The sequence below is a fragment of the Pleurodeles waltl genome, chromosome 4_1 (assembly GCF_031143425.1).
Source record: "Pleurodeles waltl isolate 20211129_DDA chromosome 4_1, aPleWal1.hap1.20221129, whole genome shotgun sequence".
Taxonomy (NCBI): Eukaryota; Metazoa; Chordata; class Amphibia; order Caudata; family Salamandridae; genus Pleurodeles; species Pleurodeles waltl.
The window spans coordinates 809,916,555-809,942,521 of record NC_090442.1 but is presented as its reverse complement, the minus strand read 5'-3'; the positions used below and the strand labels follow the sequence as shown (position 1 = coordinate 809,942,521).

The following is a 25,967-nucleotide window of genomic DNA, read 5'->3' as shown; positions in this document are numbered from 1 at the left end:
TATGTGAGGGTTTAGTGGTGTACCATATTATAAAACAACAATGCCATTAAGAAAGAAAGAATGTTAAAAATGCATCGTTCTAAAAAAGTAAAGATGTATTATCTAAATACTAAAACATAATGAAAATTGCACACACGAGTACAGGGTTATTAAAGAAATTATGACATGTCCAAAAGAACAAATGGCAACAAAATAGTTTAAATTTAAGACAGTGGTAAGGATGGAAACCTTAAAAAAAAAAAAAAACTGGCAGTGTTTCATTGTGAGAAAAATATGGCAAGTTCCGCAACAGGCGTGGCCTATACTGGTCCAGATGCACTGCGTGTCTTCCAAGAAAACATGTGCAGCCAGAGGCTCCACGTGAAGGTCCAGAGGAACTGTCTTTTGGAACCTATGGTGAAATGAAAGGTTGGCTAATACTCTTGGAGCTCCCTTTTGGACTGTTCTTTATACTGATTTCCTGGAGCTCTTGCTAGCTCTGCAGGTTTTTTTAATCACCGGTATCCACAGAGGGCTCACAAACTGCCTTCTTCAGAGTTTGCACAGGACCGCTTTTGGACAGAAGGGTTTCCTCCAAATGATCCAATGCACGTTCCCAGTCCATATCCTTTTCTACCACTGGGTTCAACCCGGTTCTTTGACTGATGTCTAAAACAAGTTATAGGTTTCACCCAGCAGTATTGTGGCATTATTATCAGTGATACCTAGATATGATATGTGCTCAATTCTAAGGACTCTTGCCATTAAATTCACTTGGGTGCAGCTTCTGTTGGGCCAGCAAAAGCTGGGCAACTGATCTCAAAATCTTTAGTTCCTCCAGCAAGGCAATTTGCAAAAGTCCTTTACAGTGGGCAATAAACCCCGTTTGTAGTCATGACCCTTGAGATCTCTGGTACAGGCTCAGGAGACAATCAGCAAAAACAGCTTTTGGGCACTGGCACAGTTATGATACACTACTGGGATTGAGTAGCTAGAAGATGAAGGAAACTAGACGTTTCAGACAAGACATCACATTTTGGGGCCCACGCAAGAAAATGCTGGCCAGATCTCCCAATTTATATTTTACACAAAGAGAGCAGTTTTTCAAGGAGGTTAAGACTGAACATTACTGAAAGCCACTCTAAGTCAATTTCTATCAGTCTTAAGCATGTCCAATCTCCCCTTATAATAGTGTAGGTTAGCACAGAGCCTGTGAGACTGAAATCTGGAAAGGGGACTCACAGACGATGTCCTGTCCCAAACTCTAGTGCACATGAGACCTTTATTTCAGTTGTGATTTTCTATGAGCTTCCAAATATTGTCACATCAACTGAAAGTTATATTGATTGTGTTGGACATGATAGTAGGAAAGGCATTTCCACCTTTACAGAGAGACATTTTTAGAATTATTTTTGTATTTCAGCCAGCATTGGGGGTGGAGTGGGTGGGATTCAAGAAATACATTTTCGGTGTTTACTTTGTCTAATGACATGCATTTACCTCTTTCCTCACTTAAGGGTGAGAATTAAGTCACTTCAGTGTTGCTTGAGGAGACAGTGGAAAGCATTTTATAGAACATTGTTGGTTTGCTCAGAAGGATCAATCGATCTGTCATTTCAGATTCTTTTTCCCTTACCTGAAAGGTACAAATTATTATTATAAGAAATACATGAGGCATGTGTTATATAAAGAAACAAGGAGTTATAGTATGGAACCACCTCTGTACAGAAGCACTAAATAAATGACATTGGGCAAAAATATGACGCTAGTAAGAAACCATTTGGAATGAGTGCAAAAAACAAATTATTTGAGTATGAAAGTGATGAATTCTGAAAGGGAACCACATGCCAAACTTCTCATCAGTAGATTCAAGACTGGTTTTGGCTGGAAATGGGTCTATTCATCCTCTCATTCAAAATGAAAAGGAATACATTCTTCTCTCTTTGGTTCCTTCACAAAGGGTCAATGATAAATGTCTTCCAGCTCAGATCCATTTTCCACTGCATATTTCTGCCAATAGTGCATCGGTCAATCAAGAAGTCCTCCAGAGGATCACATCAGGGATTACCACTGTAGACCAAGAACGACCAAGAAGAGCTTGTTTGTCACTCTTGGAAATAACTAGCCAACATCTTCCTTCTTTGTCTGCCTGAGAGCAATGATATTTTTCACAACTGCCAACAGCTTTTGTTGCTTTGGCCAAAGGGAGGCTTGGATTCTGTTTTGTATGATGAGATACTTAGAGGATTTATTTTGGCCTTTAAAATATCTTCCTTTCACATCCCTAGATGTTGAAACAATATGATATCAACCGGGAAAAGACATTACTGAAGTTAAGTAAATTGATTGTTAGGCAATGAAGGGAAAAAGTTACACACTTTCCAGCCTCCTAACCTAGTTTCATATATGCTTGGCAGGAATGATTGTACACCTTCAGCATGTTAACAATGTAATGGTTAACAATATTTTACATCTCACAGTGATACTGTGCCAATGTGCCAGGTCAATAGCATGTTAATATGAGCTACACTGGCTGGGAAATAAAAGCACATTTTTAAATGAGTGTATGGTGCTGGCTAAGGACGCCACCTTCCCTAGGAGAATTAAAAATTAAAGTTAGTCCAAGAGAAGACAGGTTGGGGGTATACCTGGGGCAAATAGAAGCTCTTAAACTTTCTCTTTAAAGATCCCCCTCATTTGTAACATGGTATTTGTCATTATTGCCTCTCTTAAAGCAGGACACAGTCATAATAAGGTTTTGTGGCTATTTATTTGCTTATAATGCAGACATGTCCAGATCAAACCGCTTTAAGCATGAGACACTCTGTGTGGAAGTGAGGTGGCGAATGAAGGAGGAGAAGATAAGGAGGTATAAGAAAAGCCAATTCTAAGATAATGTGTCCTAGTACATGCCCAAATTTTGTAATCTTATAAAAAAACATGTATGATCGTCAAAACGACTTTAAATAGAGGTTCACAGCCTTAGGGTTACCGCAGTTGTTTTATCTTGGACGTTGTCATTTTTTAGAGGCAATATCTCTTTTTGAAATGCCTAATTCCACCTACCCGAAAGGCTTGCACATACACCATTTCTAAGGTTTAAGGTAGGCAATCATCAATACAAGTTAAAATGTATCCCCATTTATTTGAACTAAACTCCTTTGATGACTGAAATCTAGAAGGACCTCAAGTACAAGTTTTTGGTATTTCATAAGATTGGTCGCTTACATATCAAGGATACCGAAAACCCTAGTGAAGGGAAGGAAATGGGCTCCCATGTCTCCAGGTTGGATAGTAAAACAAAGTAATAATTAGATGAAGGTTGCCACTCATACTCCATGGTCCTAGTGCAGCTGCATCCGCTAAGGCAATGATAGCTATGCCTTGTGACTAGATGATAAAACTCAAGCCATGACATTAGACCTTTGGATCAGATTTTAGGCGGGAATGTATCAGCTGATCTCATCTTTGGTTTATCAGACAATTTATTGTTATGGGGATCCTCCTTGTTTTCGTTTTTATGCAAACTCTTTTATATGCTTTCAACAATCAGTAGTGTTGTTTTCACCTCTGCTGTTAAAGAAAGTCGTTTTCTCAACCTCAACACCTCTGTGGTGATACTGCTTTGGTGGGGATTCAGATAGTGTGTTTCACCGTTTACCCATGGCTGAAATTGAAGGTTGAGCTGTAAACCATTATGTACCCTATTGCAGTGCCTGTTACCTTGAGTACCTACATGGCGCTGCTTGTGGGTAGAATGGAGAACACTGCAGACCGTATTTATAAATTCTCCCCTTACCTGAACTTGATACATCCACATTTTCTGTGCAGTAAAGTTGGACTTTGCATTTCAGGCTGGGCTACCAGATAAAGATTTGATCGTTACGGTGGTGATGTTTCTGTGGCAGAGATGCAAACAGCCAGTTCATAGAATCCAGCCGAGTGGCAGTGAACGCTCCAAATTTATCCAAAAATTTGAAGCAAACAGCAAGGTATCTTTCATATTAATCTCCATGCGAATATGTCTATTTATAGTCTATTGTATATGACAAAGATTTCAATGTATCTTAGCCTGTGGTTGAAAATTGCATGCTAAGTGTAAAAATATACACTTCTCTAAGTCTTGTCGTATGAGTGATGTAGCTATGCTATAAAGTTTCTTAACTATTTGCTGATAAATTACCAATGTACTTTCAAATGTACTGTCTAGTTTTGTACAGGAGTTCTAGTCAGGGTCTGAAGGGAAAAAGTTCTGAATTGTAGCATTAATCTCTGTTTTAATTTCATTTTGGCATGTCACTTCCGGCCTACAAGGCACGTGCGCTCTAATTTATAAACCAACGTCTCATTGTGCTTCATTCAGCCAGCGCAACGCTTATTACCCGTGAGCCCTCATTCTGATGGTCGTGATACTACTTCGGATGTAGTAGTACTGCACCGGGAAATTCCAGTACCACTGGCTGCATCAATTTGCAAGTGCTCTATCACCGCACCATTGGTAGCTTTTACCGAAGAGGAAATCACTTCAGAAGTCTGTGTTAACACATCAGTGTCATCTGATTATTCTCAAATTCTGAGCTATTTTCATGGGACATATTCTGTTATGCTTTATTTGGCGAAATGTGTCATGGAAAACTGGATGCCTCATAGAGTAATACTGCCTACCAATCCTGGGCCTCGGTGTGTCACTGCAGCAGGCAATCCTAATTATCAGTGGAGGGAAAAGTAGGACATTAATGAAGGCAATTGGTCGTTTTTGTATTGCACAGCCTACAAATGTAGCCAGTCTTTTTGCTGTTATAGTTCTATTTTATTATATCTCTGCATACCTTTTATATCTTATAAGTTGATTGTTGTAGCGATAATATTAAATAGTGAGTGATTCATATAGAGTCCTAAGTCACTTGTTGTTGAACCATAACAAGATGTTTAATTTTACAATGCTCATTTTAATGCCAAACGAGTGGATATAGCCCGATTGCATCCAAAGACTTGTTAGGTTGTGGCTAGGATTTGGATGTGTCTGCGTCAGACGAGCCAAGCAAATATGGCACAAATACAACCGAAGGTAGCGAGAGTGCAAGATCTAGCACAAAAGAATGGAAGAGATGGATTGCTTATGCTTTTTGCTCCTAGATTCCTCTTTAAGTCAGAGCTCTTGTGTAGGCGTTTACCTAGCATTTGTTGGATACACCGTCCAGCTCAGGATTTTGCAGATAGAAGCTTTTTGCACCTTCTAGGTTTCATATTACTTAGCTTTTCTAGGAAATTCGGTTGCTAGTTGAGTGGGGGGGGGGGGAGGGCCTACTCAAGTAGCAAACACAATCCTTGCCTGGGGGAAGTCACAAGCCACAGACCCTCACTTGGTGTGCTTATGGTGTCTGGAACTTGACCATGACTCGAAGTCGTGCTCGCACTGCTGGGTTGTGGCGCCGAAAGCTTTGAGGGAGTGGTCTCTAAAGCTGCTTGCGCCCCGGCAGTTAATGGCAGCTAGCACAACTCCTAGGAGGTCTCATCCTGATCAAGAAGAAGATCCTGGGACCGCTCCAGTAGCCCCAAGTCCTCTTCCTCGCACTCGAGGTCCTCTGGACACTCAGGGAAGAGGCACAAGAATAAAAATAAATCAAAGCGGACATCGACTTCACCTCATCCATCAGCCAATGCGACAAGTGAGTAGCATCGGCATTCCAGGCATGGTTCGGTGTAGCCGTGCCCGGCCCAACTCTGCACCTTCCCCCGTTTCTGGTAGCTGGAGCGGCCCCTGCTCAAATAAAGGAATTTTATGTGGCCCTGTGCCACGTATTTGAGTCGGCCGACCCCGGCGGAGTGCCTTTGGGCCCTGCAGAATCTGAGAATACCCCATCAGGTTCAGGGCTGACAGTTCTGGGCTCCTCTCTGATGGGGTCTCACGGATCCGATCTCGGATTCGGATCGGCGTTGGCTGTGCCAACATGACCTTCTCTGGTGTCGATCCAGAGGCCGATACTCCCGGCGCCATCGGTGGCTCCAGCCCCATTCTCATTCCTGACGCTCTATGCTGATTTTGACGCCGACAGTGCCTATTGGTCCTAGGGAGTTGCCTGAGCATTTTCTAGAGCAGCCGGGGGGGAGAGTGGGAGGGGTCACTGGACCCTTTAGAATACCAGTTAAAGACCCCAACTTCATTGGACTGGTATGAGGAACTAGGAGATCCAAGCGAAGTGGATACCTCTCCAAATACTGGCTTGCTTTCTCCGCCTACCGGGGCTATGGAGGAGAGAGCATTTTACACAATGGTGGTGAAGAGGGCACTGGAGGTTCTTGACCTCAAACTTCCCTCTGAGGTGGTCAAAACTATCCTCCAAGTGTTTCAGCCTGGGGCTTCCCCATCCGAACCCCTGTTGCCCTTTAATGAAGCACTGACTTATGTCCTGCTGGGAACTTAGTCCAAGTGCAGCACAGGGGCTCCTGTCAACAGAACAATCGCCCACTGCCATCACCCTCCCCAGGTGATCTTAGTTTCCTTACCCAACACACTACCCCTGAGAGATAGATTAGGTAAAGAAAATGTTTTCTTATAGCAGCCTAGCATTGTGGTTGGTGAACACTGCATGCCCTTTGGGCTATTATTCCCACACACTGTGTCACACCATGTGATTCGGTTGCACAAGTGCTGCCACAGGTCACGTAGGAGGCCCAGGCCATTCTCTCCCAAGCAGTGAAGGATGGGAAAGATGCAGCAGAGTTCACCAACAGGTGTGATTTGGACACAACTCACTCTCTGGGGAGAGCGGTTTTCTCAAGAGTGGCCTTGAGGTGCCACACCCAGCTGAGAACATACAGCTTTTTGGGTGATGTTTATGATAACCTCATGGACATACCCTTCAATGGGACTTGTCTCTTTGAATAAAAGGTGAACTTAGCACTGGAGCGCTTCAAGGACTTGAGGGCTATGGCCAAGTCCTTGGGCATCTCAGTGACACCTCTCCCCAGTCTGCTTTTCGCCTCTTTTGTGGCTGCGGAAAGGGTGTGCCACCACACCAGCCCTATGTCAGCCACAATCCTACGCAAGTTTCACAAGCTGTGCGAGGACATGGATGCGGTGCATTTCGATCTTGTGTGTCTGGTAGCCAGAAGTCGTTCACCACCAACCCCCCCCGGCAGCTGCAGCATATAAGGCTTCCTAGTTTGGTTTTGTGAAACAATGGGTGCCCAGTTGGAAGGAATCCAACTTCATCTCGTCCACTGGCAGTCCATTACATTGGATAAATGTGTCTTGCAGATCATTGAGAGGGGCTACTCCCTCCCTTTCCAATCACTCTCTCCCCCAATAAGGCCGACACAAGAATGGCTGGCAGAGGATCATCTGTCCTTGCTACGAGAAGAAGTTACAGCTCTCTTGGGCAAGTGAGCTATAGAGAACGTTCCAATATCAGAAGTAGGCAGTGGCTGTTACTCCCACTACTTTCTGGTTCCCAAGAGGAGCAAGGGTCTTCACCCTATTCTAGACCTCAGAACTGTCAATCTGTTCCAGTTCAGAGTTCAAGATGCTCACTTTGGCTCAGGTTTTGTCTGCTCTAGACCAAGGAGACTGGTTGGTAACTTTGGAATTGCAGAATGTGTATTTTCGCATCCCCATACTGCCTGCCTACAGACATTACCTGTGGTTCAAGATAGTCCATGTGCACTTTCAGTTCACCGTGCTCCCCTTTGGGCTTACAAGCACCCATCAGGTGTTCACCAAGGTGATGGCAGTAGTCGCAGCTCATCAGCACAAGTCAGGGGTTTCAGTGTTCCCCTACCTGGAAGACTGGCTGTTGAATGTGGGCTTGCCCCAGGCTGTTGTCTCTCACCTTCAGACTAAAGCCTACCTCCTGCATTCGCTGGGGTTCACTATAAACGTGCTGAAGTCACACCTGACTCCTTCTCAGATGCTCCCTTTCATTGGAGTAGTTCTGGACACAGTGCCGTTTTGTGGTTATCTTCCCAAGCAGCGAGTCTAGGATATTCAGATTATGATACCGATGTTTCAGCCTCTGTCCCGGATTTAGGTGAGAATGACTGTGAGGCTGCTAGGCCTCATGATCTCCTGCATCCTGCTGGTCAATTATGCCAGATGGCATATGCAGGCTCTACATTGGGACCTGAAGTTCCAGTGGGCCCAGCATCAGAGGTTCTCTCCAACATGGTCCAGATCTCAGATGGAATTGCAAAAACACCTGCAGTGATGGCTGATGAACAACAATTGGGTCAAAGGCAGACTCCTTTCCCTTCCCCAATCAGATCTGACAGTAGTGACAGATGAGTCACTCCTGGGATGGGGTGGCCATCTGGGAGAGGTGGAGATCAGAGGACTCTGGTCTCATATGGAATCTGTACTCCACATCAACTTGCTGGAGCTCCATGGGATCAAGATAGCATTGAAAGCATTTCTTCCTTATGTCAAGGGGACGTTAGCGCAGGTTTTCATGGTCAACACCACATGCGGTACTGCAACAATGAGGACGGGGTGGGGTCGTGGACACTTTGTCAAGAGGCTCTGGACTCTGGACATGGCTGGAACAGCAGGACATAACCCTGGTGGTTCAGCACCTGGCAAGTTTTCTGAACACCAGTGTGGAGAAACGCAGCTGCTGATGCCTCGTGGATCATAAGTGGCGCCACCATTTGGAGGTGGCACAAGGTCTCTTTCAGCAGTGGGGAGAGCTTTGGCTAGATCTGTTTGCCTCCAAAGAGAATGCGCAATGTCATCAGTTTTGCGCATTGAAGCTTCCAAGGGGGCTATCGCTCAGAGACACTTTTCGTCTCAAATGGAGTTCAGGCCTCCTGTACACCTTTCCACTCATACCCTTTCTGCTCAGAGTTCTCAAAAAGATCAGCAATGACCATGCCCAAGTTAGCCTTGTGGCTCTGGACTGGGCATGGAGAGTCTGGTATCCTGATTTTCTGAAAATGAGCATCGATCCTCCATTCAGGCTGCCTCTTTGTGAGGATCTTCTGTCTCAGCAGCAGGGGAGGGTTCTGCACCTAAACCTGTCAACTCTCTGCCTCCTTGCTTGAAGATTGAGCGGTGACAGTTCATAGCTTTTGACCTTCCACCCGAAGTCCAATGTTATCTTGCCAGCCACACGTTCCTTCACTAAAACAGTATATGCCTCTTTCTCCCTCTCTTTCTGATATTCTTCTCCTCATTCTTACCCTTTCCCAGCAGGGCTCTTCTCTGGGCACTCTTAAGAGTTATCTTTCTGCTCTGTCCACCATCCTGCGCTGCCTGACCAACCCTCTTTATTTAAGTACCCTATTGTATATAAGTTTCTGAAAGGACTTGTCCATTTGTTCCCTCTTTTGCCTTTCATCATGCCGCAATAGGACCTGAACCTGGTTCTTGCTTACCTCATGTGTGCTCCTTTTGAGCCTCTGCACAATTGTCCACTCTTGGTTACCATCGAGAGAGCCATTCTAGTGGCAATAACATCTGCCTGGGGGGGTAAGTGAACTGCAGGCTTTATCATCCAAGCCTCCCTATTTTACTGCGTTTCATGACAAAGTGGTGCTTGGGCCACTTTAGTCCCAAAAGTGATGGCCCCATTCCATTTAGGGCAATCTGTCACCTTGCCCACTGTCTTTGCTCCCCCGTATCTCTCTAAAGAAGAGGAGCAACTCCATTAGCTCAACCCAAAAAGACCATTATCTTTCTACCTTGATCGCACAAAAGAGTTCCAGGCGGATGACCAACTCTTTGTGGGCTATGTAGGAGGCAAAAAAAATCAGGCAGCACAGTAATGAACCATTTGGTGCTGGGTCGTTCTCTGTATCAAGATCCGCTACGTCCTAGCTAAAAAGCAGCCTCATGAGGGGTTAAGGGCCCATTCTACCAGATGAATATCTGCGACCCTGGCGTTTGCTCGTGGCATCCCAGTACTGGACATCTGCACACATTTGTCAAACACTACTGCTGGGACAGTCCGGTTTGCGGGGATGGGCATTTCACCTGTTCGATCCTGCAGGACTTATTAGTTAATAAAATTTGCCCGCAGCCCACCCCCAGGAGGATATGGCTTGGGTATCTTATCTATTCAAAGGTAAGGCATATCCAGCTAGAAGTCTCTAAAAGATGATCAAGTTACTTACCTTCTGTAATGCATTATCTGGTATAGACAATATCTAGCTGTAGATTTCTTACAGACCCACCAATGCCTCCCCGCTCTGCGGACAGATTTCTAGGGCGAGTGTTGCTTCCTTTTCAGGACCCTAGTTTGAACACTGTTAGAAATGGGGTCTTTGGTTGACAGTCAAGTTACCCCCTGTTCAAGCAAGGAACCTCACTCTAGTCAGGGTAAAAGAGAATGACCCTCAGCCCCCTGCTCACCCCCTTGGTAGCTTGGCAGAGCAGTAGGCTTAACTTCAGAGTGCTAGGTGTAAAGTATTTGTACCAACACACAGAGTAACTTAATGAAAACACTACAAAATGACACAACACCAGTTTAGAAAAATAGGAAATATTTATCTAAACAAAACAAGACCAAAACAACAAAAATCCAACATACACAAGTCAAGTTATGAATTTTTAAAGATTAATCTAAAAAATAGCGCTTAGAAACACAAAATGCTTCAATGAGGTGTTAACATGGCGTCGTAACGGAGTCGTTCCCAACAATCCGACACCAGCGGCGCCGGACACGAAGTCACGGAGACCCCCAGGTACAGTACCTTTGGTGACGAGTGAAAACAAGCCGATGCACGAAGTCGGGGATTGCGGTGTCTGTGTGAAACGTTGAATCCGTGCACTTCGATCGGCATCGGTCACAACGTGGTGCAGTGACTTCCACGGAGTCACAGACTTCAGCGGGGCTGCAGCGATGTCGGGCCTGCGACGATTGTCGCGATCCAGTGAAGATCACGGAGTCTGTTGCAGGCGGCGTCACCAGATTCAGCAGCGGCGTCGGTCCGGAGTCGGCCAAAGTCGATTTCCTTGAATTTTCACCAGCTTTTCCTTTCAAGGGCCCAGGGACTGGATAGGGCACCACTTGTCAGAGCAGGAGTCTCTACAGAGACTCCTGGTGCTGGTAGAGAGAAGTCTTTGCTGTGCCTGAGAGTTCAAACAACAGGAGGCAAGCTCTAAATCAAGCCCTTGGAGATTTCTTCACAGGATGGAAGGCACACAAAGTCCAGTCTTTGCCCTCTTACTCTGGCAGAAGCAGCAACTGCAGGATAGCTCCACAAAGCACAGTCACAAGCAGGGCAGCTCTTCTTCCTCAGCTCTTCAGCTTTTCTCCAGACAGGGGTTCATCTTGTTTCCAGAAGTGTTCTAAAGTCTGTGGTTTTGGATGCCCTTCTTATACCCAATTTCTCATTTGAAGTAGGCCTACTTTAAAGCAAAGTCTCTCTTGAATTTGAAATCCTGCCTTGCCCAGGCCAGGCCCCAGACACTCACCAGGGGGTTGGAGACTACATTGTGTAAGGGCAGGCACAGCCCTTTCAGGTGTGAGTGACCACTCCTCCCCTCCCTCCTAGCACCGATGGCTCATCAGGATATGCAGGCTACACCCCAGCTCCCTTTGTGTCACTGTCTAGAGTGAGGTGCAACCAGCCCAACTGTCAATCTGACAGGGAGTCCACAAACAGGCAGAGTCACAGAAATGGTATAAGCAAGGAAACACACAATCTTAAAATCCACTTTACTAAAAGATGTATTTTGAAATTGTGAGCTCAGAGACCCCAAACTCCACATGCCCATTTGCTCCCAAAGGCAATCTACACTTTAATCAGATTTAAAGGTAGCCCGATATTAACCTATGAGAGGGACAGGCCTTGCAACAGTGAAAAACGAATTTAGCAATATTTCACTGTCAGAACATATAAAACACATCACTACATGTCCTACCTAAACCATACACTGCACCCTGCCCTTGGGGCTACCTAAGGCCTACCTTAGGGGTGTCTGACATGTAAGAAAAGGGACGTTTTAGGCCTGGCAGGTGGGTACATTTGCCAAGTCGAATTTACAGTTAAAACTGCACACACAGACGCTGCAATGGCAGGTCTGATACATGATTACAGAGCTACTTATGTGGGTGGCACAACCAGTGCTGCAGACCCACTAGTAGCATTTGATTTACAGGCCCTGGGACCTCTAGTGCACTTTACTAGGGACTTACTAGTGAACACAATATGCCAATCATGGATAAGCCGGTTACATACACATTTTGTAAAGGAGCACTTGCACTTTAGCACTGGTTAGCAGTGGTAAAGTGCCCAGAGTAACAAAAACAGCAAAATCCGAGTCCAGCGCATATCAACAACCTGGGGAACAGAGGCAAAAAGTTAAGAGAGACCACGCCACCGATGAAAAGTCTAACAGACACACATTTGTCAGTTCACTTCATGGCTCTGGGCTCCTGGCGTGTAAAGTCATGAAAAGTAACTGACATCCACACACTTTGATGGCGCCTATATAGGTGACTGCAACATCACTTCTGGCGCCAACGATGTGGACGGCGACACGCGGAACCTAACAGCCATTCAACAGGGCTCATAGTTACTGCTCACACAAGTTTCTGAATCCATTCTGATGCCTGGGAAATTCAAAGGGAAGGAATCTGCAGCTAGATATTGTCTCTACCAGATAATGCGTTACCGAAGGTAAATAACTTCTTCCTTGTACCTATAGATTTCACAATAATCACCCTTGGGGTTTCCAGCTGTGCAAGCATCCCAGGTTTTTTTTTTTTTACTCATGATGGCTCATGCTCCCCACATACATGTTCAAAATGCCTTTCTTGGATTATATGTTGTAACCTGTGCTACAAATGGGAAAACAGAAGTGCAGGTAACCTATAACAGAATACCTTCTTATTTCTGAGAAGTACTTGTACTCTCCAATTAAAAGTATTGCACCTCTGCTGAGAAGTGCAGGTACTGAGTACCTGACAGTAGCTGCTCATTTAAAGCACTGGTTGTAACTCCTTCTGCTAAAAGGGCTCTACTGTCTACATAGGTTCTCCATGCCAACTCTGTAAGAGCCATAGTAACAACTGTGTCTTTTGAGAGAAGTGTCCCTCTCAAGAGCACCTGGAGTACTACACATGCAATATGTAAGCTTTTGTTCCTGAATTTGAATTTTATTAGTAGTTTGTCCTAGGTGCTCTCTATATCCTCACTAACATCAGCCCCTATTCATTTATGCAGGATATATTTGACATAAAATATGATAAATTAATAAACTAAATAACTATATAAGAAATGTTGCATACCATGGTTACTGCTTTGTCCTAACTTAGAACATGTATGCCTGCTTATCATGTTGAGTTCGTAGCATAACACCAACATACAGTTCTCTGTGTAAATGGAATGCAAGAGTATTGAAAATGCAGATGAGATGCACGTGGATATAAGCAGGCATGGATTGGACCACACTGAAGATACATGTATATACCTCTGCCATAGCCATTTCCTTGAGAGCAGTCCAGTTCCAAATATGTCAAACGAGTCAAATGTTCTAATGTTTGTAATCTAGAGGGCTATATGTAGTTAGGGTCACAGAATAACTGCATTACCCTTTTTCGTTTAGCTGGTAATGGTTTTCTAAAAAACTTTCATAATGCTATGACCCAAAATCTTGTAACACAACAATAAAAAAATATATATTGTCACTCTAAATATTGTTTCCATTTTGTGTTTTAGTGGGTGCATATTCTTTTGCTCGTTCTGGAAGTAGTGCTCCGCTGCAACATGGTAGACATTGATATTTCTGTAACTGCAGAAGTGGCCTTACGGTTGGCTGGACTATTTGAGAATTTAGCTGATTCAGTTACAAAATGTGGAAAGACGTCAGGTAACCTACTTTACATTCTAGATGTGTTCATTGTTTGCTCGTAGCCTTGAACAGTTATCGTCATACTCCTTACCCTTTCTTCTTAATACATATGCCCCATAAGCTCTATTTGTGTGAATGTATATTAATGTTTTTCTGCTTATAAAAGCAAGTCTTTGTTACCAGAATTAACTTTTTTGCAACATTTTTTTCAGTCCACAGATGTACATAGCATAAAAACAGGTGATAAGAAAAGAATACTGGCTGAAAAAATGTAGGGTTACATATGGAACATATTCATATATGGCATATTTTTTAATGATGTTGCACCTTAATAACCAGTGGTAGCACAACCTACAGCAAAGTAATTCTGACCCTGTGAGTTTTAGGATATAAACAGTTTAGCGAATTTAAGCACAGGCACAACATATACAATAACTCAAGAACACTATTTTCAGGAACTAAGTATAGTCTAAGAAAGTCACACAGCACAAAAGAATTCGGACATCAGTTTATAAAAATTGAATATATTTTCATGAATTGTTAGAGATCTTGATGATCAAAACTGTGTGGTGATTCCTTGGTCCACAGGTGATGTGGAATGACTTTGAGGGACTCCAAACTCTGTGGCCAAAGTCCTCTACAATGCAGCAGAAGGCCAGTTGATGTTTGGCTACTGGTCACCTTGCACTTCAGTTGGGGGGAAATCCTTACATGGCGGCTAGTGTTCCTTGTGGTTTTATGACACTCTCAGATCCGGCAGACTCTGTGCAAAGTTTGGCCGTTGGGGTTTGGTCACTTTCGGCACCCAGCGGCAGGTAGTGGCAACTTCTGCAGTGGCTACCAATATGCCGGTTTGGGCTTCCTCCAGCTTTTGTGTCGTTAGAGCTGGTTCCAGGGGATCAGCCAACCGAGTTACGACTTTGATCTGGGGCTGGGAATCAACTTTTTCCCAAACCACGAGCCACAGGCACAGTTCAAACTTCACTAGCCCAAAGTGCAGCAGTTGTAGTCCTTCCAATTGTGCAGCCTCTATTTATGCTGTTTCAAGGGCAGCAGGGCAGTCCTCCTTTTGTCCTTTCTCCAAATCCAATGTGATCTGAGGGGCAGGGTGCCAGGGGTGTCATATTTATCCTGGGAAAGCTCCCTGAGGGAACGACGTTGTCACTAGCCAATCAATGATCTACCATGTCCCCTCCTTCTGGTGACGTGTTTCCTTCAGTGTGTGGCACCTGGCTATCCTAGAGTGTAACATTCTTGCCAGGCTCAAAATGTCTGCACCTGTCCTCAGTCATCAGGAGCCTGGTAACCCATCCTGGAGGTGTGGCTATCTTTGGGGATACACGACCCACAGAAAAAATGTTTCTAGGACAGGTGTTCCATCTCTGTCCCCGTCTTCATCTTTTGTACATGGACAAAAGGCAGCCTGCACAGGAGTATTATCACTATTTGCATTCAAAGGCAGCTTCCCCTTTGAAGTTTGCATTTTGGGCTAACACCCTGAGTGGCCTTCCTGGGAGAGAAGGTAACACCTCACTCTGCGGTAGCTGCCTTTGTTCCTAAGCCCAGGAGTCTTTCACACAACCCCGCTGGAGGGCCTGATTCTGTCTGAGTTCCTGAGCCTGTTTGATGCTACTGGACCAGTGGGGGCACTGAGGGGTAGCCTTCTAAAAGTTGCTGAACTTTAATTATAACATTAAATCCGTCCTGGGAATCAGGTAAGGTTTAATGCCACAATTAATTTGATACCTTATAGTACCCAGTTAGGTAGTCCCATTCAGAGGTTAGCCATGCTAGAGTGCCAGCTGGTAACCCTGTGTTAGCCAATGGGGCTACTCGCTGTTCCACAGCGAAATGGCAATTTTGAAGTGTTGCTGTTAAGACACATGCAAAATATATGCCCTATTTAATAATATGCATCTCCCAATTATAGGGCTCTATAGGCCTTCCGTAGGGGAGACTTACATATTGATTTAGGGAAGTGGTGGCTGGGCCATTAGTTTAGATGGCAAAGTCAAACTAGCAGTGTAAACACTGCTCTTCCAGTCTGCAGTGGCAGGCTGGGAGCCATTTTGTACTTTATCACAAACAGGGTGGCACAAACAATGCTGCAGCCCTAAATAGACACTTATAAGTAAGTCAGCACTTACCAATTGGTTATATCCAATTCAACATTTCTTTTATCAAGAATCAGAACACTGGCACTGAGTTCTGGTTAGCGGGTCTCAGTGCAGACTCTGAGTAGAAAAACCAGCAGCATCAGTCCATAAATGTGGGGGTGAACATGCAAAAAGAGGCATTTCCTTACAGTACGTAAGCAGATTCTTAATGAGTGTTGGAGTGAAATTAGTACACATTGCTATGCAATCCTTTTTGTGTGAGAATTACAACCGCATTTATAGGAATGAACAGGTTGCAATTACTTGACCTCTGATGTAACGCACATCCTTCTTGAAGCTAGTCCTAGTGAGAGGTATCAGACAGAGACAGTGCAGTACTGTTGCTAAAAATCAGAGCCTAATATAGTAGTTACTCAGTGAGATATGCCTCTGCAGGATGAGAGGAGGTGGCTAAATACACACTTATCAAAACATATAACTATGTTGAGTATATTGCCAGGTAAGTTCAGCCGAGTGACATGGACCTACACATAATCCTATTCATACTGAGGAAAATCACAGACTATTTGGAAAATTAGTTAACCTTGTTAAAGGTATTTACTGTACTGCATGATTGTGGTTCTAGTTTATTTTCAAACACTCCACTTGGAAGCATACTATGATAAGGAGCTTTCCTCTTTCAGAAGCTCTGTTCCTCTAGTTAGCACATTGTTGAATTTGCTGCGTGTGTCTGCTTACTCCTCTCTTGTATAAAAAAAAAAGCTATTTTTAGCAAGACGTCACAAATAATACCAAAGAACTGGGCTAAATCTTTGTTATAGGCCAACTGCTGGTGTTCTTGATCATAGTAAGCTAAAGGTATCTTTCAGACCAGGGTTTTTTCTTCTGGGCATATATGGCTTTAAGATGTAAAGTAACAACTCCAACCTTATAAAGTTCCTTCCACATGAACATTACAGTAAGCTTACACTGTATTTGTAGAGGGTATCATTCTGTCTAAATAAAATGTTAAAAGTGAAATGGATGTTTTTGTCATGTGACCGCTGCTATCACAAAGAATAATATGTCCTGGCTTCATATACATGATCTTATACTGGACATATTTCAAAAGGTGCTGCCTTATTTCCATGATATGGACTGTGCATGGACAATTTAATGCTCTGTGATGTGGCAGATAATGGAACTTTGCATAATGTGTGACTGGGACAGAGAAGAGTATGTCACTGCATCACATCATCTTGGTAGTTAGTGTGCCAACTCTAGGAATCTGGGTCCCTATGGATGCAACAAGAGAGGACCCGCAGCAAGAGTTGCCACAACTAATACCTTCATGCAACCAAAGGATCAACTATTCCCTTCCTGCACACAACATCCAATTGGATAGGAACAATGCCAGATTTTATCTCCAATTGGGTGGATACAACAAAAATCAAAATATTGGTTCATGATGGTCTTTGTAAGTATGTAAACCTTGCCATGAATTAGCAACAACGTGTCAGTGAGAGATGTACAATTTTAAGGTTGAGCTTAGCAGACTGTTTACAAAAGACGTATTGTGGATTCACCAATAACTTAAAATGGTTTACAGCCCACTTATTGCTTAACGTTTGTTGGCTTATTTGTCATGCTCATTTGCTTGCTTATTTGATGGCTTTCCTTGTCCCAGCTTCTCCATCTTGTTTGCCCCTCTGCTGAAGCAAAGGCTCTTTCAAATATCTCCTCTCTGAATGGCTGTTTTCTGTCCTTTCACTGCTGACTTTTAGTTAATTTCTTTTTTTGTTTTGCTTAAGCACTCCATGAGAGTTCATGTGTTTTCCAACTCTCTCTCTTGTCTGCTCCCCCCACATGCTATCTCCTTTGTGTTGCAAGCTGTGCCTCATGTGCTTCTCCCCTGCTGAACTCCATGCCTCCCCCATTTCCTGTGTTGTTTACTTGCTCATGTGTTTCTCCCTCCGTTCCTTGAGTTGCTCTCCCTCATGTGCTGCTTTTCCCTTCCCCTCTCAATCCCCTTTATTTCCACCACTTGTTCCTCCTTTCCCCCGACACTTATAGTCTTATTTTTAAAATGTATTTTTGGAAGGTGCAGGCACCAAATTACTACTGGCCCATCTGCATTTAAAAAGCACCTTTGTATTACTTCTGTTTCATATTTAAATGTACTGATCCATTTGGATCAGTAAACACAGAAAGGGTTCTCAGGTCGTTTGGTAGGTGCATGTGCCTAATGATGCATCCCATGCATGCATCAAAGCAAGCTTGTATCTAGAAAATAATGCGGCCATGACCTATTGTCTTTGCCAATGCTTGCTAAATAAATATATGTCTTAGAGTTTGGTATAATTTGAAACACTTAGTGTGACGGCTGCCTTTCGTGTAACAAAGCAAATGACAAAATAAGAAGCTATGTGTTGGTTTTATTGACTTCAGGGCCTCATTTGAATGCATCAACAGACAGTTGCTCTGGAGCATGCTGAAACGTTGGGGCTTACCAGACCCACTACTGAAGGCAATAATTTTATTGTACACAGACACGTGGGTTCAAGTATAAACTGGTGATTGCTCGAGACAAACGAGAAAAATCCCTGCATATCTCGGCCTAAAACAAGGCTGTGTGCGGCCCCACACTTACTCAATTTATTCATGGCAGACCTCACCCTGAACCTGGATGAAGCAAACTCGCACACACCTCGTTTGGGGACTCTCTCTCTCACCCATCTACCATATGCTGATGATCTTGCTTGTTTAGTCAAACAAAGATGGCCTGCAAAGATCTTTAAATATGTTGGCCAACTATGCAAATTCTAACCGATTGGAGATCAATGCATCAAAATCTAAAATAATGCTAATTGGCCCGATGGATGCCTCCTGAGAGAATGGAGCTGAATAATATTTTGCCTGAGTTAATGCCACATTACAAATATCTGGGCATGTATTTGGTTGCCCGGGCAGAAATCAGGGAATGTTCTTAGGACTGTTTGAGACCTCGAGAAAGGCAAAATATACACATTTGAGAGATAATTTGTCAGACAGATTCTTTATCCCAAGGAGACCAACTGAAATCGATTTGTGGGAGGAAGCGTCAACACATCTAATCATCTAATATTGAATAATATCTATTTCTGGATCACTATTTATGTTGGACTGAAATTCTTAAACTGTGTGCTACCCACGATGTGTATATGTAACATTTTTCACTGTTGCACTTATGAACACAGCACCGCCTGCACTTTTTTGTTCATTTTCTAGCACCTTATTCAAAGGATAATAAAACAGTTTTTTTTGGAGATGATCAAAAAAATGACGTCATTTAACCTCATGGTTAAATCTTGATTGAGACCCACTGAACCATTTGTTTTATGTCTCAACATACCCAGGTTCAGTTGATTGAGCAGGCAGTGGTTTGGTGAAATTACAGCATGTCTCTTCACAACTGCAGTTCATTTCCACTGGTCCTTGGAATTTCTCTGTAGTAGCTTTGGCCACAGGGCCCTTTGCAAGTGTTTAAAAAGAGCAGGTATGAGAAATATTCTGCTGCTCTCTCCAGCAACTAAGGTGCAGCAATTCACTGGCATCACAGGATTCAATCCAGGGCCTGTATCTCTGTATTATTAGAGGTCAGCAAGAGGCTGTAGCCACTATCGAGAGAGCTGCTTTTTGGTCTCTGAGATCGAAAGCAGAATTAGTGGAAAAACTCTCTCCACAATCCTTAGTTAGGAAGTCAGGAACTCTTAAATGCAGGAGCATGAACATCTTTTCTACTTCTGTTCTAGTCGACTCTCTGCAGGGAATAAGTTAAGGGGGGCATTTTCAAGTGTAGAATTGGCCAGAAATTGCTGATGACTTATAAGAAAATGATAAAAAAAAATACCCAGGCTTTGTCCTCCCGTGTTTTGCTGCAACGTGACACAGTTCCTCTTCTAGGAATCTGCCTTGAGGTAAAACATATCCCATATTTACTTTTATCAAAGACATCTAAAATGGTTAATCTGTTTTTTCTTTGTACACAACTCTCCAAATGTCTGCAATTCACTCAAGATCAACCAAGTTAATCGCACAAGAGACCTAAGGAGATTTCCACCTATACCTTTACATCTGGTCCAGCCTCCATAGCTTTGACTCTCAAAGTCTGGGGCTGTTTTTTTTAACTCTAAGTGTGTGTTGGAAGGGCTGTTTACATGCACACACAACTTGGAAGCCCTAGGGAACATTTATTCTCCATTCATGGGCCTCAGGGAGGGATTGCCTTACTAAAGCAGTTGCTAACTCTGCCAGGACAGGTGTTAGCAGGAGGCCTGGCAGGAATATCCACAACCAAACGGATATTATGAGTGCAGTAAGTGTGTGTGAATTGTTTAATTATAGTACCATGTATTGTATATACCTTGCTATTTGTGAGTGTAAACAACAATATGTAGGATCAACTAAAAACGGCTCTGAAGAGCATTAGAAAGAACATATAAATGCAATTAAAAGCAGAGATGAAAGTCCAGTCGAGCAATACATGTTATAACCACTAATACCATTAAGAAGAATCTTGAAAATATCTAACCCTTGGTAGACACAGGTAAATGTTGGTCACAGAGGCGAGAATGGAGAACAGAAATTAAGAATTCAAGAAACCTGGTGGATGGATAAATTGGCTACTGCTACCAAATACCTCAAATTCCACACTTGTCTATTGTAATTGGAACATTTTTTACCCATTTTTGGATAGTTAGGATAGGTACTGATATTACCTTTTGTTTGTAAAATATAATAATATCCTCCTTTTTATCCATCGATCTTTAGCAATAGAGTCGTTATTTATGATATCGAGTAAAAGATTTGGCTTAACTAACGCTTTTCCACTTAGTACTCCATGGTTTAGTGACAGGTTCATTGGCATGCAGACCCTAGATGCCTATTATTGAAAACACTTTTCCTGTATTTCAGCAAGGCATTCCTATGTTTTGTACAGCAATGAAGAACATGTTCACAGGTACAACTTATTTACCTTTGTGGTAGGGACGCCACATTTATATTGAGAACAGGTGTCCTTTTAGGTGGAGCACATGTAACTAAGGACTTGTCAGCATGCCTCATATACTCAAAAGGTCAAAAACACTAGATGTCCATAGAAAAGGAAATGGATGAAACATGGTAAAAAGGAAAATTTCCTTGCGATAATAAATTGGGTGTTTCAGAATCCCCCTACCTTTTCCAAAAGAATCCATACTTTGATGACGATATCTAGGCAAATTGCGCATTTCACACTATTTGGAAGCACAATGGCTGAATAAGAATGCTTATTGTTGCTTATTGAGATTTGTGGATGAGCGAGTTGGCTTAATGTTAAATAAACTATGCTGAGTCAGTAATTAGTTGATAGTATACAGCATCACACCAAGATTGAAGTGCAAAAAGAGTAAAAAGCTTTCTTATATTGAATCTTTGTGCATGAGCTAGAAACATAACTATACAAAGCAGTGATGGTTGGAATGTTTGAACTAATTTTAGCTACTGGTAATCACTCTGGGCCCAATCCATCCTTGTTCTGCACACCTTGCCACCTTAGTTTGGACCCATATATATGCAATCAGTTTTGACCCTGCTCCATTCGGGACAGTCCAGCCCGAACTACCAAACAAGGTCCTGCCTGAACCAGAACACAAGGTAACCCAAGACCAGTTTTGCCCTAGTTGTGGCCTTATCAGTCGGGTCCAAACTGAGGTAGCATGGCATGCAAAATAACAATGGATTACCAGTGATAGAGATTAATTTAAGGATTCCATCGATCACTGTTTTGTAAACTTACTGTGCCACCCTAAGTAGGACAGGTACGTTCAGACGTGGGTCTAGTGCGCACTGGTCCTAGGCTCAGCTCCCCCTTTGCTGCTACAACACTCTTACTCCTGTTCTTCTTGCTTTTTCCCGCATTTTCACTGCTTTCTCCTTGCTTTTTCCAACTTTTTTGTGTGCTTTCTCCTTGTTTTAATCTTGTTTATGCTGCTGTCTCCTTGCTTTTCCCCCCGTTTTTTGTGTGCCTTCTTGCTTTCCCTCGTTTGCACTGCTTTCTCCTTGATTTTTCCCTCATTACTGCTCTGCATGCTGCCCGTTATTTCCTGCCTCCTGCCTAGACCCACCTACTGCCTCCCAGCGCATCTTCCGCCTTCCAGGACCTACTTAATTGAGGCTGCTGAGCAACCCCATTAAGCAGGTTCCAGGCCCAGCTCTCCTTGTGCTGGTGCATCACTCCTGCTCCTGTTCTTCTCTGTGCTTTCACACCTGTTTTTTGAGTCCTCCCTCTTGTAACACATCAGAGTATACTTCATTGTGCTTAAACATAGTCCTGGCAGACTGATATAATAAAGTTTTGCAACAAGAAACTCCTTCCTTGGTAGCAATGATATGGGCTTTGCGAAAAGGTAAGCTACAACCCCTGGGTGCCTTAATGAATTTTACAATGTTCCAAAAAGGAGAGTTGGTTTCTCGGTAAAAAATATATTTCAGAATTTGGGCTTGAAGCATGTCTTTTTATCTGGACAAAACCAGACTAACATTTGTTGACCTTCCGGGCCAATTATGTGGGCTGAACACCTGCTAAGGCCAATATTGCCTGATGGATAGCTTCATGCACCAGTCCTTGCTACATTGTGCATGGAACTCCACCTCCATCCAGTGTCAGAACAAACACTGCTGGAGCTAAAGAGGCACAAAGGGCATTAACCAGGCATGTTATTGTTAATGGTATATGCCAAGTGGCAACCTGGACTGCCCCAGACACCCTTAGTATACTCTCTTCGGGATGTCCCCTGTAGCAATTTTACGTTTGGCCAATACATCCTGCACATCCTGTTTTCAGAGCCAATGCTTCCTTTCTCGTTCTTTCTCATTAGGAAGTTACTACTACCTGTCTCTTTGTGCCAGTGGATGTTGTCTTTATGTAACACAATGCGTGTACATGTTATCTCTATCCATACATAGTTCTAAAGATTTGCCATCTATACTCGCATATTCTTAAAATAAACCAGACCTATTGGCTTTTCCAATTTGTGTTTCATTTGAAACAACTGATGATGCTGTTCATACAGTCGGAGATGTGGCGAGTGGTATGCAGTGTATGATGCACATATGCAAGCACAGTACCAGTGTGCGAAAATCTATTGTATTCAATCCCACAATGCAAGCATTTTCTGATTCTCCCACTATGTGGCAGGCATTTCTACAAGTTGATGACGTAAATTAACCTATGATCTAAAAGTAAAAGAGCTGCCATAAAAGTAACTTTATCTTTTTGAGATGAGATTGTGCAGTTGGTTCCAATGAATTTACCCAGGAAGAAGCTCATAGAATGCAGTTTGTTAACTTGATAACTGAAGCCATAAGACCACACATGAGCCACTTGGTAGCTTCCCGCCTAGCCTTTGTTAAAATCATAATGTGCAGTAGATCAGTGGTTCCCAACCTTTTGATTCCTGTGGACCCCCACTTTAACAATAATGGAACCCAGGGACCCCCATTGAATCATCATGGGAATCCGGGGACCCCCGTCTGAGTCATTACTGGAAGCTGGGGACCTAATTTGTCAATATTTGTTAATATATTTAAATTTTCTAGGCTCCCGCGGACCCCCTGAGAAGGCTTCGCAGACCCCCAGGGGTCCCCGGACCACAGGTTGGGAACCACTGCAGTAGATCATATATCCGTTGTTTATATTGGCGTTCCTTTTGATGTTGTGCAGCCGGAATTGTGTTCCCATGATATCTTGCCTGAAAACTAAGTCGAGGGGTGACTGACTCACAGATCATTGTTGACGTGTTTTCTCTCCCACTATTTTCCTAGACAAAACAGGGGAACACTCTGATTTTGATTCATCTGCACCAACTGAGGACCGCAGCATATCATTATTTTTAAAGGTATGCAATGCATAAAATACCTTCAATATTAGACAGTGCACGTGAAAAAGTTACTTTGTTATTTTTCGTCTTTATTGAATTCATTTATTGAATGATTATATTTATTAACTTTATTTCAGTGCCGTCTAAACATAATGCAAAACGAAAAAATTGTGGCAAATACTAAACTTAAAATGCTTTTGTTTGGACTTTATTTGCTTACATCATTTATATCCTCTGGAAATTATAAAAAGACAAAAGGAGTAACACCTCCACTCCCTTAAGTGCATGCAGAATATTTACCCACAGCAAGCCCATTCCAAAATGTTTCTTTATAGCGACATTTTAAGTCCATACATATTTCAGAGTAAGCAGTTTAATTACATTAGAATGTAATAGGCGGCCTTTACACTAACACACCAGATGTTGTTTATTTCAGAAAGCTAGTCGTAATATGACCTATTACCGGGAAACATTCATCCGTGATACTGCAACTCTTTTTCAGCCAGATATAAGTTAAAGGCAGCAAATTGTGAACGACAGAAAATGTTTGACAGCCAACCCCTGCCCCTCCCCCCACTTCCATGCTCTACTTGGTCGGAAATAGAAGGGACACCAATAATTCTAATAACAGGCTTAACAAGCACTGGCAAAACCAAATCGGTCTGGCGTGAGCAGTCAGCCTTAACGCTTTGGCATTTCTTGTTTTTTTCTCTCGTGATTTTGCAAAATGTAACTATTGAGGAAGCTTGCTGGCACTCATTCTTAAAAAAGAAAAACAAACGCTAGTTAAAGGCAAAAATATTTTTGTTGTCCAAAAAACACAAATTACCGTAGTAATGCATGTCACTAAAGGGAAATTCTTTTGGGTGGATGTGCCCCTTGTGAAAGGGCAGCATGCTGTAACTCACAGTGAAATCTGCCAGTGGCTGAAGTGGGCTGACCATTTCCCCATCATGTGTGCTGGTGCGGCTGGAATTAAAATGTGAATGATACAACAACAGACTAATGGATACATCTGGTTCAATCCCCCTATAACTTGCTATGTGATACGGATAAGTTTAGTAAAATCAAAAGGTTTTGCCTCACCCCAGACCCAAAAAGCAATTGGTCTGGCATTGGTTGCCAGCATCTTGCTTTGCTAATGTTTTTTTGCAAATGAAAAGGATGAAAAGAAAGATACATAGAGAGTCTTGCAAAGACAGATGGAGAACGTTGTATAGATGGATAACTAGTGTTGAATAGCTACATGGATAGATAGATAGATAGATAGATAGATAGATAGATAGATAGATAGATAGCCAGGGTTGCATACATAGAGAAGGTTGCATAGATAGAAGGGGTTGCCTAGGTACACTGATAAATAGATAGAGCTGCATAGATAGATAGATAATAAATTAAAATTAGAATTTTAGACTAGGTGTTTTCTTGTGCCTCATGCCATAAAGTAACTATAATTCACACACCCATCGTCATGCACTGCTAATTACCTCACTTATTACATTACTCATGACCTGTTATATGACAGTGGTCATTAACCTGTGGTCTAGGGACCCCTCAAGGTCTGCAAAGCCTACTCAGGAGGTCCGTGACTCCTACGAAAATTAAATAATATTAACAGATTAATAACAGATGTATTAATAAAGAAGTAAAATGTAAACTTGGGGGCAAAAAATTGTTAGTAAACTCAGATTGTTTCGATTGAGCAGTGAAAATGCATTCAACAGGACATTGTATGGATGTTTAGTTTCCTCAATTGAATTTAGAAAAGCTCCAACCTTCCCATTACAAATAAGATTAGTTGTTCTTATTTGTTTGTGAATACATTAAAAATGTTCATCATTTGTGTGTTTGGCTGATAAATGCTTGTTTCTGTTTTTTTGTATTGTTTTTCTCTTTAAATAATTGAAAATTATTAGACCTGGGTCTCCAGCTTTCAGGAATGACTAACGTGGGGGTCCCTGGATTCCACTAATGCTTCAATTGGGGGTCCCCCAGTTCCAGTATCCATAAATTGTGGGTCCAAAGAAGGAAAAAGTTAAGAACAACTGTTCTAGCCACTGATAACGTCACTGTGACATCTGAAGTGACATTATTGATGACAACACTCTGCATGTTTCCTAGAGCATAAGAAGAATTTTTCCATGGTGGCCATTGTGCATCCATGTACTTCTGGAATAGTTTTAAAATCCTTTAAAGCTT

At 42.8% G+C, this 25,967-nt stretch overlaps 1 protein-coding gene across 1 annotated transcript in view; it reads left to right on the top strand.

Moving 5' to 3' along the window:
• Window positions 1-25,967, top strand: part of CFAP54 (cilia and flagella associated protein 54) — a 1,075,777-nt gene that overhangs the window by 202,090 nt on the left and 847,720 nt on the right. Inside the window, exons 14-16 of the mRNA XM_069229529.1 lie at window positions 3,834-3,971; window positions 13,642-13,792; window positions 23,713-23,786. Coding sequence (XP_069085630.1) covers window positions 3,834-3,971; window positions 13,642-13,792; window positions 23,713-23,786 — 363 coding nt within the window. The remainder of the gene's footprint in view (window positions 1-3,833; window positions 3,972-13,641; window positions 13,793-23,712; window positions 23,787-25,967) is intronic.